Genomic DNA, 16029 nt, shown 5'->3' on the forward strand with positions numbered 1-16029 from the left:
GTAGCAGTTTAGGTATAATGTTTAAAGGAAGAGTTTGGAACTTTTGAAGTTGATGTTGTTTTTCCACAATTGTGGACTATATTAATTTGCCCGTCCTAAGTGAAATTGAAAGCTTACAGTTGTAATCAATAGGGCACTAGAAAACATGTGAAATGTAAGCCTGGAAACTTGAAGCACAGAGTGTTAATTCATGATTTGGGATTTCACACATATTAGAAAACTTCATCTCCATACTGTTTTCACAAAGATATAATTGATTTTGAGATATTCTGCCATTGTGTTAAGAAGTCTGCCTGTCCACTTCATTGCAATCCTCTCTTCAAACGTGCCAACCGTTCACCCACAGGGTTGTGGTTACTATCAGGTAGAAAAATAAGTTTGGTCTAAACAATATTGAACTATCCTATGAAAGTCTGTCAGAGCTGACAGGTAAAAGCCTAACAGTTGTGCTCAATTAGAGGAGCTCCATGGGATATCTTGGGCTAAAGTGGCCACTGCCTAATACAGCCAAAGAACCACAGAAACCGCCTCAGAGAGGACCACAAAACTACATCCTCTTTAAAATCTGGTATAGCACAGTGAGAGCTGAAGCAAGTGGGAAGTCTAAACTTTAAATCTACTTTGCTAAATCAATGGCTGCATTAGAGGCACATTTTGCCTCACACTTACCGCTGGAGATATGCGTGCGTCTCCTTTTGGATTTCCCTGGAGTTGAAATGGTTGGTAGCCATCTTCTTAGCATGAGACACAATGGTGTTCATTTTTTCTGACAGTTCACATTTCTCATTCTCGAGCTGTTGGTGCTCCTTCAGCAGCTGCCGGCTGGATCGAAGGTCATGCCCTTCAGTTGCATTTTGCAACATCTTTTCAATAGCTTCAATGTTCTCCTTTGCTTCCTAGTATAGGGGTTGAGGATCAGTCTATGAATTGTAAGTCCATTCATTTCCTAACCGGCTTAATTCAGCTGAGAGTCATGGGGTTCAGAGTTTGACACAAGGCAAGGCCCAACTCTTGGCAGGGTGCAAGTTCTTTGCAGGGCACAGACTGACACTCAGTCATGCAAGGCCAATTTAGGGTCATAAGTTACAGCATCACACATGTCTTTAAGATCTTGGAGGAAACACGGAGTATTAATCATTGAGTTATAGAATTTTCACAGAGTGGTTAAAGGGTAAGTTCTGCATTTTTCAAGCCAAAGTTATAGCTTCACAGACATCCTATAAATGCATTTGCCACACAAAACTGTGTTTTAAAGTTACTGTAAGTATTTTCTATAAATTTTACAAAACACAGTCCTTGTGTTTTACAATGCAACCTTAGGGGGCATGAGGAGCCCCTGGAAAATAAAAACCTAAAAACTTACAGATGAAGTGGCAAAGGTTTTGCTTTAAGAAAACACACCTGCCGTGTTTCTGATGCATGTTTGTGACAACAAAAGAGATCTGGAAATAATCATATTATCACATATTCTTGGTACTATTTTTCCTGAGCTTTCACACATATTAGAATACTTCATCTCCATACATTTTTACAAAGATATAATTGATTTTGAGATATTATGCCATTGTTACAAGAAGTCTACCTGTCCGCTTCACTGCAATCCTCACTGCAAGGCATACGTTTTCTATTCACTCGTGTGAGTTCTCACGTAAATACGTCACTAACTCAAACCGATACCAACCAGGTACCACAAAAACTTTACTGTGATTTGGTCTTTTGAGAGGAAACCACACCATAGGGGTGGAAGATTATTGTGGAAGAAGACAAGTGATGAACTAGCATGCAGAGCTGTCCTTCTTTTAAAATGGTTGAATCTCATAATATTGGTGTTTTTATGTTCAAAAGTGACACATATAAGATATTTTACAAAGTGTGTTTAATCGCAAGATGCAGATCAATACCCGACAACTGTCTTGGTTTGAAAAATGGACGTATTCAGTGAGTTTTTAGGATTTTGTTTTCAGAGTCTTTCATGCACAGTAAGGTTTCATAATAAAATGGTAGGACTGGCAATGTATTTTTTAAAATGTGTAGAAAATGCTTAACTTTAGAACACAATTTTGTGTGGCAAAAGCATGCATACCACATTTGTGAAAAAATACCAAACTTATCCTTTAAAAACGAAAGCATGGGTAAATGTAATAAGATAAAACTAAAGATCTTTCAGTATGTGATAAATTACAGTCTAATTAACTTTGAAGATTCTACACAAGAAGTGGGAGCAAAATTACAGAATGAGATGACAAACATGGAATCATCATCAGCCTGGACTGGGACAGAAAATTCAACTACAGATATCACTGATTACAGAGCAAGAAGGTAAAGAGTAAGAAGGTACAGAGTGAGTTTTTAGACATTATTTGAATGAAACCCCAACAGAGCATTCTCAACAGACCTTGGGCGGCAATACAAGGAGGAATGGCATCACTGGTTATAGTGCTTTGCACATGGATGCATGCACATGTTTTCCAGGTTCACCAGTTTTTTACAGAGCACCATTTGTGGTACGGTAGGTCTGGAGTAAGCGTAGTGTGGTGTGTACAATTTACACTAAGGTCTGTTTCCTTTTTCAGCAGGAAGTGCACCAATTCATCAGAATCCTCACCTGCAGGAGCTCAGTTAGTTGCTCTTGTTGACCCGCCTGCCGCAGTTTGTCTCCTTTGTCCATCATCTTCCGCTGGAGTGCCAGCCACCTGTTACACACTTCCTTTGTCTTCTCTTTGATGATGTCACTGGCATAATGTCCATCAGCCAACAGGTTTTCACTTGCCTAAATCCCAAGGCATTACAATGGATATGATTAAGAGAACAAATGAAAGCCAAGGCACACATTCATGTTGTACACACATGCATAGTAGCTCACCGGCAGACAACTCATAAATAGGCTTCTACCTTCTTTTAAACTCTAATAAATCAGAATAAAATGAAATATATTTAAAGTTAAACTTTGAAATGCATTTCAAATTAGGCAATAAATATACATGAGGGTCAGATGAAAAGTAATGAGGATATTGGAGTTAATAATGAATGCCCAACTATGTTGACAAGTAGAATTGTAATCAGCAGTTCTATCAGCTTGCACCTAAACAAAATGCCTCAATTCATAGTTAAATGTGAGAAAATGGACATTCTGATTCACTTGCATGTAGTTATTACATTTCTGGTGAAGGAGTAAAATGCCATGGCTGAAATTCACTGACATTGCACATAGGAAGATGCTTGAATTGGCACAAGTAGTGTCAGACAGTGGATAACGCATTTTAATGATGACAACAAGTGCTTTCCTATAAACTGCCTGTACCAAAAGCAACAAAGTAAAAATGTATGCGCTTATCTGGAAGAAGCAATGCATGAAAAATACAAGAAATTAGGCTGTAAGGGAGAAAACGCATCATGGTGAATTTCTAGACTAAGAATGTTATGATCAGAATGGGAATTTTAGAACAAACATAATTACAGGGTTATAGAATTAATTAGAACAATTAAACACATCATTGCTTGTTCACTTCTCTCCTGTGACTAAGTGGGTGACCAAAGCAAACGGCTTAACATGCCTGTGCTACAGCTGTAAGAAAATCCAAACAAGCACAAATAAACATTGGATAGAGAAATCGGCCTTACATACTGTATATATATTATATTCTTACATTTGTGTATGGTGATAGAAATTCACCATATGAAGAATAAATGTTCAAATTCATAATACTGAACTATAGTAAAACTACAAACTTTAATAAAGATTGCAAACAAGTCCAAATCTCAGCTGTATGATGAAACAATAGCAATCAGGAACACTGCAACTACTCTCAAACAAACCATGTCTGGCCATCCTACTGAATTTATCTCCCAAATCCACCAATTTTTCAGTTTGCCAGATAGAAAAGGAACAATCTAAAAGAGTTAATTCCTCCACAATCCAGCAATTTCCTAAACCTGCCTGTTCAGTGCAGGCCTCACACAAACATCCATCCATATATACATCCTGGGCCAATTTTTAGGACTGTCAAAACACTTGGCCCGTATATCGTTTGATTGTCAGAAAGACTCTCATAGACAATGGAGGAACATGGAAACTCCAGAGTCTGAGTAGGGCAGCATTAAAGGCCACACAGACAATGACTGAGCTGTTGTAGCACTAAACATCCTCATACTAGCCATCTACCTTGAGGCTCCCTTAAAATTTATTCTGCTATTGACACCAGCCATCTAAAGTGCATAGCTTTCCTGACTTTGCCCAGCAATCCATAAAGTTGCCACTCTTTACTTCCTGTCACCTTGAGGAATTCAATGTTTTTTTTTTACAATTTTCATTTATTTTAAATTCATAAGTCTCCCTCTGAGACCTCCTATCTACTGAGCTTTTCTGAATTCTGTGATTTTAATTTAATCTAACGGATAGCCTCTTTAAAGCAGCTCTCCTTTTCCTCTCCGAATGTAAACAACTTCCATAAATCTCCAGCATCTTTTCAGACTCATCTCCTCTTCCCAGTCAGTTATCCCTCTTGACAGTCTGTTTATTCTTTAGTATCTCCTATCTCCAGGACTTATAAGTCTTACTTTTCCCTTATAGTCAATAACAAACACATTAGCCTGTCAGCTTGTCCTTGAGAGAACACCGGTGTCATTGAGAATCATCTTATTCCCCAACCATACCATTGGTTTGGCTAAATCGTTCTTCAAAGATTCGACCACAGATACCTCTGTTACGTCATCTTGTCTAAATCATCTCCATCTTACAAATGTAGTGATTTCCTCTTCTTAATTTATTCACTTGATTTTCATTACGTTTATTCTTCCAGTTAAGCCTCTCATGTGTGCTTTACCCTAAAATGTCTACCAAATCTGAGCCATTCCACATTCCTGTTCCTCATGTCCGTGTCTTCCATTTTGAATGTCTGCTTTCTGAGATCATCTACCAAAGCCCTCCATTCTTTAATGACACCTGCTACAGCTTATTGTATCTCCCTCTCTCCTAGACATTTTAGCTTACCGACTTCATTCACTGTTATCTCTTGCGGATTTTCCCAATGCGATATTCTCCTAAATTATCCTCACTTCATTCACTTAGCTCAGTATGCCGTTTTGCTCCTCTATATCTACACTCCTATTTCTAACTCTTCCATTCAGAGCTCAATTTACTTAACCCATTTTCTAGGTGCTTCGTCCTACCAAAGTCGCTCACAGTTTTCATACCTCTCTCCATCATCTACCTCTAGATATGGAGTACCTAGAATCTTGAGGGCCAGATTCCTTAGCCATCATTTCATTTAATTTATCTCTGATAAGACCTGCTCACCTGCTTCAGTTCCTCCAAACGTACTTCATTGGCGCTCATCTCCCGCTCGGCAGCCTCGTGCCTTTTCAGTTTGCGCAGCACGTTGGTTGGGTCCCTGTAGGACTCGTCTTCTGCGATTTTAAATTTTTCCTCCATCCACAAGTGAAGTTCCCCAGCATCACGGTTAAATTCCTGCCATTGAAAGTCGACAGATGACTCAAGATATTTTACAGCATACACATTTGCTGTGTTGGGTCGTGTTGAAGAAAAACCCTTGAGCTTTAAGTGCACCTCAGTTTTTTGAATAACAGTATTTGCCTTCAAGAAGATCCCAAAAATAATGAGCGAAAACTCGAGTTAGTCAAAATAGAAACAAACTGCTACAACTGGATTGGTACCAGCTCACCTGAAATTTCTGAGATGCCTGTAGCATCTTCCTTCTCCTTTCACTTGCTTTTCCCAAATGCATCCTCCTTTTCTGAACAGCTTGCACCCTCTGCTTTATCCTGTGAAAGTGTGGTTACAAGGCAGTGAGCACACCCGGTAGCGATTTAGTCAATCCGCAGCTACTGAAATTGCACATTCTGAGGTTATCAAGTCCTGCCACTTGCTTAACACAATGGCTTTTGTCCAGTTCAAATATCGTTATATGTGTTGTGCAAGAAAGCCCTGTGGGGGGATCTTTCTGGTGGTCCATTGTTGGATGAACACTGAAATCTTATTCTGGAGCTGTGAAATTTACAACACAGGCACCGATCAAGCGCTATCACTTAGGATGTGTTTATCCTAACAGACTAATAGCATCATACTCACTCCAAACAGAAGAATAAACATGTCCCCAATGATGAAATTTCAATTGAAGGATGGTTACAGTGAGAGAGCTGGCAGCTTGTGTGTGTGAATCAGGAATTGTGGCCGATTGCCATGCTATATGAATGTATTTGTGTTTTCATGGCGTCACAGTGAATGTGCCTCTAATGGTGCAAATGCAAAGTTCTTAATCATTGGGACCACTTTGATAAAAGTACGGATACATTCCAAATGTTGCCCCCAAGTATATTGTTGAAAGGTTGCATTTTCATACCTGTTCACACTTTAACTGTGAGGGTTTTGCATGTTATTCCTTTTCCCTCTAGTTTCATGCAACATCCTCAGGCATGTCTGCTGATTTGCTGTATTTGTTGTTTACTATGAATGAGTGTGTGTCCTATCAAGGGTTAATTCTTGCCTGGCAGCTGATGCTGATGGGAGAAACTCTGACCACCTGCAGCCCCCTCTAGTGGAATGTGCAGAATCATAAGATAGATGGATGGAGCATCTTATGAGGCCTGCATAACTGATCAGAAGGAAATGGCGCACATTATACGTACAATACAGCGCCTACAATAAGTACTCACCTTTTTGGAAGTGTTCATATTTATTACACAACTTTGAATCACTGTGGATTTGATTTTTTTTGACAGTGATCAGCAGAAAAAAAAAATCTCTCGAATGTCAAATTTAAAACAGGTCGCTACAAAATGGTCTAAATTAGTTGTGCTTTTCAGTCACCTATTCACAGAGTTGCTTGGAGATGTTCTTTTGTCATCAGTGTGTAGTTTAGGCCATCACACTGGCTCACCACAAGTTGGCCCTTTCAGATAAGGGGCATTTATACTTTAACCAAAAGAGACCCCAGACTGGTGACCTCCATTTCACTAATTCTGTGACTTCCAAAACCAATGGGCTCCACAGGTGATAATATAGGGATGTTATAATAAAAGGGGCGAGTACCTATGTGACTGATTATTTTGTCTTTTATATTTTTAATTAATTCAGACCACTTTGCAGAGATCTGTCTTCACTTTGACTTTAAAGACTCTTTTTCTGTTGTTCAGGGTCAAAAATGCCAAATGAAGTCCACTACGATTCAATGTTGCATAACAAGAACTTGTAAAAATGTCCAAGGGGATGAATACTTTTTTTAGTCACTGACCTGAGGGGGCTGTTACAATGGTTCAAATAATAGCCCTTCATTTATTCTTTTATATTGTGTATCTAATAACCTTATAACCGAATACAAGCAGCTGAAATGAGTTTCCTCTGCAGGGTGTCTGGGCTTTCCCTTAAAGATAGAGTGAGACGCTCAGTCATCCGAGAGGGGCTCAGAGTAGAGCCGCTGCTCCTCCGCATCGAGAGGAGTCAGATGAGGTGGCTCGGGCATCTGATCAGGATGCTTCCTGGACGCCTCCCTGGTGAGGTGTTCCGGGCACGTCTAACCGGGAGGAGGCCCCGGGGAAGACCCAGGACACGTTGGAGGGACTATGTCTCTCGACTGGCCTGGGAACACCTTGGGATTCTCCTGGAAGAGCTAGAAGAAGTGGCCGGGGAGAGGGAAGTCTGGGTATCTCTGCTCAAGCTGCTGCCCCCGCGACCCGACCTCGGATAAGCGGGAGACAATGGATGGATGGATGGATGGATAATAACCTTATACAGTGGAACCTCGGTTTGCGAGTAACTTGGTTTACGAGTGTTTTGCAAGACGAGCTAAAATTTTTAATAAATTTTGACTTGATAAATGAGCGAGGTCTTGCAGTACGAGTAGTATGTACACGCTTTGTCTGCTGAGCGTCAATTGATCACAATTGAGCTGATGGTTCTTCTCTCTCTCGCTGCGGGATTGTGGGCAATCGTCTCCTATTCTCCGTCTGAGTCAGCGTGCCTCACTCATATAGACAACATTGTGACTGTGTGTGTGTGTGTGTGCATGCACATGTGTGTGCTGTGACGTTTGAGTTCCCGTCTTGCACCCCAAAACACGAAGCTGAGTCTCAGTACTTTAGCAACACCAGCTTTATTCAGCTTGAACAGCAACAGCGCGGTTATTTATTGTAGCAGGATCTGCCGCTCTCCTATACACAGACACAGCAGTCAGGCATGGTCGTGGCCAAGTAATACTGTGCCCTGCGCATTTATAATGTTCCTTGTTCCTTGTATCACCCATCGACGGCAGGCGCTTATAGCATGTCCGCAATCTTTTCGGATTCGCTTTTACGGTAAACTGCTACAGCGCTGGGAGACTGCGATTGCTTTGGGACGCTCTTCCACGTGTCGTCCCATTGGGTGGAATTCCACAAGAGTTTAGAAACTCACTCACACCAGCCATGATTCTTTTCAAAGGTAAAGTGCAGGTTAATTTGTTTTATGTATTTTTACTTTATATTTTGTATTAATCATTTTTATATGAATAGTTTTGTGTTGTGGAACGAATCATCTGAGTTTCCATTATTTCTTATGGGGAAATTCACTTTGATATACGAGTGCTTTGGACTGCGAGCACATTTCCGGAACAAATTATGCTTGCAAACCGAGGTTCCACTGTATGTTCTCCTATAAAGAAAATTAATTATGATTGATTGTTCAAGCTGCATGGCCCTCCATCAAACTGGCTGGCAGCCTTCATGTTTGCATTTACTGCCACCCTGCCATTTGATGGATTGTTGGAAATTCCCAGCAGTAGGTGCTGACCAGACCGCATGAGTTATTTTTCCTTTTTCTGGAAATCTTGGAATTTAAGACTAAGTTGTGAATTGGAAGTCGCCTTTAAGGTTAGAATTACAGAATGTTTGCTTTCGTGAGTGAATTTTACTTGTTCTTACTCCTTTATGTGTATCCACTTTAAGTGGATTAGTGTGAAAATGACATGAAAAGCAGTTAACATTTATTAGTAAATAAATCAAGAGAAGGTCAGTGGTTTCCAAATTTCTCCACCCTGTCCCAGTGATGGCCAAGTGACAGTCTGACTACAATACTTACGTTTTCTCAGCATAGTGACCTTGTTGCCGGAGCTTCTCTGCTCGTTCTTCTAGAGCCGCAATCTTCTGGTCGAGTGCCTTCATCAGGTCCTCCAGCTCATCTTGTCTCCGCAAAAGGCTCTGCACACTGTCCACAGAGTCCTAAACAAGGGAAAAGTACATTAGACTTCATTCTGAAGAGCACTTTCTGATGGTCCCTGGCGACTGAATTGTACTCTTGTGTGCTCTGTGCAGCGCCTGTTGGTGGTGCAGGTTATTAACAGCACTACACAAAATAAAGGCAAATCAATCTAATGCCAGCTCATTCATGTGCAGTGTGAAGTTCGCCTGCTCTGCCAGTGTTTGAGTGGATTTTCTCCCCAGTTTCCTCCCAAAGATTGACTGGGGACTCTAAACTGGGCTGCACTGTGATGGTCTGGTGCACTGTCCAGGTTTGGCATCTGCATTGAGTCCAGCAGTTCCATGAAAGGCTCTTTGTCCTCATACTGGTGTAAGCAAGTCTAAAAAATTAATAAGCAATGGATGGTTTGTTTTAGTAAGTAAGCTATTGCACTGATAGTGGAAAAAACGCTTATTTATAAAATTTTAAATGTGACTGCCATGGAACCAGCTTTCCTGATGTTTTTAACCATCAGCAATCTGTGATTTGTTGTGACCAAATGTTTATTGATGGTCAAATATTAAAGTAAGAGTCAAGAAAATCAATTTGGGTCAAGTATGAACAACCAAGGCAAGTGCCCATCAAGTCCCCACCCTTCCCACTTGCTTCTGCTTTCTAAACGAAGTACCTAAAGGAACAAGGTGGGGTGACAGACATGGTGAGCCCAAAGCCAGAGGGGAAACAGAAGAAGAGACACATAAGAAATGAAGATGGGAGCATGACCCGGACCCCCAGTCAACAGACTACCACTTTACAATATATGGGGTCAAATGACCTGGTGAAAGCTCAAATAAGATTAAAGAAAGAGGATTTCAAGAAATTTGAAGAGAGAGACTCAGCAAGAGGCTAAGATTAGTTCAGTTGCGGTGCTACAGAAAGGCAAGATCAACAGTAAAGAGGTCCAGAATAAGATAAAGATGAAGGAAAAAGGATTATTAACAGAGAGAGGGAATAGAAGATGAGCAGTTAGAGACTGCAGACCAAAAAGAAACATTGGGAGGACAATCTCAAAACACATCAAGAAATGGGCCAGAGACATGAAGGGACACAAGTAACAAATGGGATCAGTGGCCAATCTGTTCTTCAGCTGGCTGACAGACAGACAGACAGAGAGAGAGAGAGAGAGAGAGAGAGAAGGGAATTGCCATTTCATCCAGATTGGAAGATGTTTCATTACCCAAACAGAAGGCCAGTGCAACAACGCACATGGATTGGCTGGTGGGATGAAAAATAACTTTGTGCTGGTATCATTTAGCAGACAGACTGAGAAAAGCCAAGGATCAGGACTCATTCCATCCCTCATATAATAGGTAGCAGTGGTTCTCATATGGTAACCCAGTCAAAAGACCAAAAGGGATGCTTGGAAATTGGAGTCAGGAAGTACAGCCCTATGGGGGGCCCTGGCTTTCATTAGAGGGCACTGTTGGGGGAGGACCTCCCTATTTCTCTATGGCCCTGAAGTGTTTCAACAAGGATACAGCATAGCACTGGAAGCACACCCGGGTCCGACTTAAAAGCAGTCTGCTGCCTCACTTCATTTGATTCAGAGTCAGGAGGCAGTGGGCAACACTCAGCGTTGGACATAAGGAGGAAGAATTGTTTGGTTATTGCTTAATTTATTGTACTTATTGTGGCTGATTGTTCAAAATCCTTTATTCTAATCTAATAACCTGTGGTGTATTGCTGTGTCTTGGGTTACTGGCACCCCCTTGTGGTCACAACAGATAGATTTATTGGTGTCCTAAAGGAAAGTTCACTTGCTCCAGCAGAAATATAGTTAATAGTAACACTGAACAATCTGTGAGAAATGAGAATTATACATGCAGTATAATAAGACATATTGTTCCAATGTTCATCTATCTATTACAGCTTGCTACAGTGAAGCTATATATACACCCTGCGTCATTGTTGCTCTGCAAGTGCCTAGCTGTGTATATTATAATCTAGTATATCCATCGACCAACTTTTCAACTCACTCATTCTGGTCAGCAATCCAGAGCACCAAAGCGAATACCGTAATGAGATGTTACTTCATAGGCAGGTTCATAGGGAAAAGAAAAATCTAATGGTGCACAGCTGAGGTCTCCAAAGTGAGTTACAGTGGGCTTTGTTTAGAGGAAAAGTGCCACGGAATTGCAATGCAGTGACCTGTTGACACTTTTGTACCCTGGGCACATCAAGATGACAGAGTTTTAGGTACAGTTGATAGTAATATTGAGTCTGCAACAGACGTGTCGATCACGGGTGTACGCCCAACAGAGAACACCTTCATATTATAAAGGGGACAAGAGAAGGGAAAATAGAGGGGCAGGTGTAAGTATATGGAAGAAGCCAAAAGCTTTATTTGTAGAGTTAAAAAAGCTGGACAAGCTTTGGTGAGAAGTTTGTTGTGCCACCTCACTCAATAGAAAATTGCAGTAAAACATTCGTTGAGTGCCCCTACCTTGTAGCAGGTGCTGCTGTGTTACACTTTGTTTTATTATCATTTTTTATTGTTGGTGATGGATTGTTGTCATACAGGGCATGCTGGGGAAAGAGAACAGTACTGGATATGGTGAAGACTTCAACTCAGAATTAGAAACTAGGAGAATTTAAACAAAGTCCAGTGGTTGAGCTATTCACACACTCAAATTGTGCTGTTTGTTGATTTTGCCATTTAAAACCACACTTTTCATATTGCTGCTTGGGTCCATTACCACTAACGTCAGTATCATCCCACTCCACATTTTCTTCATTTTCTTCATTGGCTTCAATGTCTTTCTCCAGTCTTAACACTGGGATGCACGATGGTGTAATGGTAAGCACTGTTCCCTCACACCTCCAAAGTCATAGGTTGTATTCCTAGCCTACAAATTACACTTGTAGAAGATGCATGTGCTCCCCATATTTACTTGGGTTCTCCTACGTTTCTTCCATATCTGAAAGATTTACTAGTTGGGCTAACTGGCACCTCAGTGTGGGTGTGTATGTGAGTCTGCCCAGCAATGGACTGACACCCCACCCAGGGCAGCTTCCTGCCTTGCATCTGATGTTTCTAGAAGACCCTCTGGCCCTGTGACACCAAAGAGTCAAGTTGAGTCAAGCCAAGTTGAGTGGTCTTATTGTCATACCATCCATATACCGTATTGCAGCATACAATGGCATGAAATAAAGTTCTCCAGGACCGCAGTGCAAAATGAACACAGGCAAAGAACTATACCGTAGATAAATAAGTAAATAATAGGTAACTGAAGATTAGTAGATTAGATTGAGATTAGTAATTTGAAGTAGATAGAAATAAATAAATAATAACAACTAATAATAAGAAAAAACAGTAGTAACAAATCTGACAAATGTACTGCATATAAACAAGCTACTTGGAGCAGATCTGAGGGCAGGGAGCAGTACCAAATTCAGCATCTAGACAGCCAAGGAGTAGAAGCTGTTGCAGAGCCTGACAGATTTCATTCAGATACTACGGTAACTTCTGCCAGATGGAAATGGGACAGAGTGACCAAGGGAGTGGTGGGAGCGATCCTTCACAATGCTGTAGACTTTGTGGATGCAACACTTTATAAAGAATAAGCAGACCTGAAAAATCCCTTATCGAATATTTTCTCTCTCATTTATGCAGTGCTGGCAATTTTCCAAGGGGGAAAAAAAAATATTACAACACGTAAAAGAGACAGCATGTAGGACGTTGTTCATCTCTTACCCCAAGGTCCTCGACCTTCAGCCTTGCCTCGTGGCTCGACACTGTCGCCTCAATGCGGTCTGCCTCTCGGTTGAACTTCTGTAGCTCCACCCCTCCCTGTAGCTTCTTGTCACGACTGGCCCATTGCTCATTAAACTCCGTCCATTCCCTGCCTAGCTCTGTTAGGGTCTGATGCAACTCGAAGGCTTTGCTTGGGATGGCTCGCACCAGAAAGTTCCCCATTTCTTTCAGCTCCTTCATCCTGCATGGTAGCAAATCAAGAATAAGGTTGGATCAAATGTTCAAAATGAAGAATGGGCTTCACTTTAACGTAAAGCTTTTTTTTTTCTTTTTTTTTTTTTTTTAGTAGACTTAGTAGTAGTAGTAGACTTAGAATATAGTGAAATTTTTACTTACATATTCAGGCAACAAACCACACATCGGCACTCCCCAGCACCATGATACAAAGAATGTGTGAAAATAAATGGCATAATTTCTACTTGTGGAGCACCAGCAGGTTATGTGACTTAAAGGTCACATGGCAGCCTCTTTCAAAAATAAGACACTGGCTACTGAATGGCCTGTTCTCGTCTAGAGTGTTTTAATGTTCTAATGTGGAATTGGACATTTTAACACATTATATTATGTGTTAACAATATGAAAGAACAAATGAACATTTTAATATAAACTTTTATGTTGACATCAACCATAATAATAATTGTTTAGTGTATTCATATTAACTGGGAGTGTCAAAAAGTAGCAGGATATATGGCAGGACACTGTGAAATAAGAAGATCTTGTCCTAGTTGAAGTCATCCTTGTTGATATCAGGAGAACCGCTTGACTCTCAACAGATAGAACGGCTTTACCTCTCAGTGTTTTATGTTTGATTTGAAGTTTATCCTTCTCCAAATATAGGATTATACTGTGTGACCCTCTTAATGAACAGTGGGGTGTCCATAACTAAGCAGCAGATGCCTCTCCTTCTGACCCGTTTCATATCATATGTTGTGCTTATCATCTACATAACTAGGAATGGAAATTGGAGAAAAGCGTCTGTATTGCTACAGCATGTGGGAGCCATCACATAAAATCTGACCCTGACATTCTCCTTTCTGATGCCACCCTCCCCTCCTTGATAATCCCTTGGTGAGACATCTGTGCACTTTAGCTTACCTCTCCCCCTTTCTTGCAATTTCCTCCCAGAGGTCTCGATTCTCTTTAAGCAATGTCTCTGCTGATGCCACATCAGACCCACTCTCCTCCCTTGCCAACCGCTCCTGCATGCCCTTTATCCAGAGACTTAAATTTTTACTGTTTTGCAAAAACTTCTGAAGGTGTAAACCATCTTCCACGGTTTTCTTTTTGTGAGCGGCTTCCTTCTGGACACGCTCAAGTAATTGCTGCAGCCTGCGGACTTCATTCAGAATGGCAGCACTCTCGGCAGGGCTGGTGTCTTGCTTCCTGATGAAGAAACAGAGAACCAAAGATAAAAATCAGTACTTCTGGAGTAGCAATGGCTCCCGTTAATTCACAAAATTCTGCAGAACTGTGGACAACTGACCCATAGTGCTTGGTGTGGTGTGAAATTTTGCATATAAGTTGATAAATATTTTGTATGTCTTTATTGGTAACTTGTAACAAACACTAATGTCTATCATTGATAAGAACAGCAATGGTTAGATGGTTAAGAACCCCTTCCCCCCTCATAAGAACAAGTCCTTTGTAATTTTACGACAGGGTTGGGAGAAGTGCCTCAAACAAGTCTGGCAAATGTTTCTCTGCTGGAGTCTCTCAGTTAACCTCCACAGGAAATCCAGATTGCCTAGCTGGCAAACCGTTCAATGAACGGTTTTGGGAGCAGGTGTGAAGGTGTTGTCTGCCCTATTGGTCAGCTGTATGGCTGTTTGGAATTGGCTTGATCAAAAGCCTTTAAGTATCATGACGCCCTATTGGTTCTAGGGATTGGACAGAAAACCTATAAATTTGCTTGCTTTACCCCTCTCTCTCTCTCTCTCTCTCATCTTACAAATCATGAACTGAAAAGGACAACACAATGAAGAGCACAGCTCGACAGCCATATTGAGACAGGCATGTGGCCTGTTCTGAAGAAAGCTGACCACAAATGATGCCTTAACTAGAGACATTTTAAGTAACTACAAGTCTGTGTGCCGCCTGAAACTACACATCACCAATTACCAGGTTGTATGGTTGCCAATATTCACTTGTACTTTGCATATTGTTATTTTTTATGAATATTATCAATAATACATTATTTAAAGTGTAACTTAACTCCTGCTTGTCTTTTACTACACCTAATTGCCTGAGGTTATAAATCTAGAAGGGAAGGTAGGGAGAAGTTATATGGTACAATACCTTATAAACAGTGGTAAGTCTGTGAGATTTGAGGCATTCTGACAAAGGCTACAGATTAATAACACAAAAGGGGAAAGTAGAGTAAAATATTACTCTACCAAGATAAAAAACAGTGCTGTAGCCAGAGAAGAAAAGCACAGCTAGTAGTCAGTATGACACAGTGATCTGTCGGCCGGATTGCTTTGAATACACTCATGCTGACCTTATATAGGACATTTTAGAAATATATTGGACTACAGCAGATAAATAAGACTTGCTAACTGGGACTCCAAGCAGAACAAGGACTTCCTAGAACCTGTGCCAATCTGAGCAGTGTAACAGAAGAAGCTCAAGAAGGTAAATGAGCTACCATACTGTATTTAGTAATGGACAGAAGGTTCAAGGGGGTAGTGTGGTCAAGCAGATCGTCAATAAATGTGCTAATCTGGTAAGAAGAAACCCTAATCCATCCATAGCATTGGTCAAAATGGCTACTCATGGAACCAAGGGCTGATAGTCTTAATGAAGCTAGTCCTGTCAAAGAGGACAGACAGAAGAGACGGCCCACTGCCTGTGCCTAGAAAAATGGACACACAGTGTGACGGGCAACCTTGGCCATTACAGTGCATCCGGAAAGTATTCAAAGCGCATCACTTTTTCCACATTTTGTTATGTTTCAGCCTTATTCCAAAATGGATTAAATTCATTTTTTCCTCAGAATTCTACACACAACACCCCATAATGACAACGTGAAAAAAGTTTACTTGAGGTT

The 16029-nt window shown here is 40.9% G+C and overlaps 1 protein-coding gene across 1 annotated transcript in view; it reads right to left on the reverse strand.

The window, feature by feature from the left end:
* sptbn5 (spectrin, beta, non-erythrocytic 5) overlaps positions 1-16029 on the reverse strand; it is a 153835-nt gene that overhangs the window by 83556 nt on the left and 54250 nt on the right. Inside the window, exons 18-24 of the mRNA XM_051919747.1 lie at positions 14079-14366; positions 12924-13164; positions 9071-9210; positions 5682-5781; positions 5297-5467; positions 2606-2770; positions 670-896 (exon numbers count right to left, since the gene is read on the reverse strand). Coding sequence (XP_051775707.1) covers positions 670-896; positions 2606-2770; positions 5297-5467; positions 5682-5781; positions 9071-9210; positions 12924-13164; positions 14079-14366 — 1332 coding nt within the window. The remainder of the gene's footprint in view (positions 1-669; positions 897-2605; positions 2771-5296; positions 5468-5681; positions 5782-9070; positions 9211-12923; positions 13165-14078; positions 14367-16029) is intronic.

The sequence above is a fragment of the Erpetoichthys calabaricus genome, chromosome 16, assembly GCF_900747795.2.
Source record: "Erpetoichthys calabaricus chromosome 16, fErpCal1.3, whole genome shotgun sequence".
Lineage (NCBI taxonomy): Eukaryota > Metazoa > Chordata > Cladistia > Polypteriformes > Polypteridae > Erpetoichthys > Erpetoichthys calabaricus.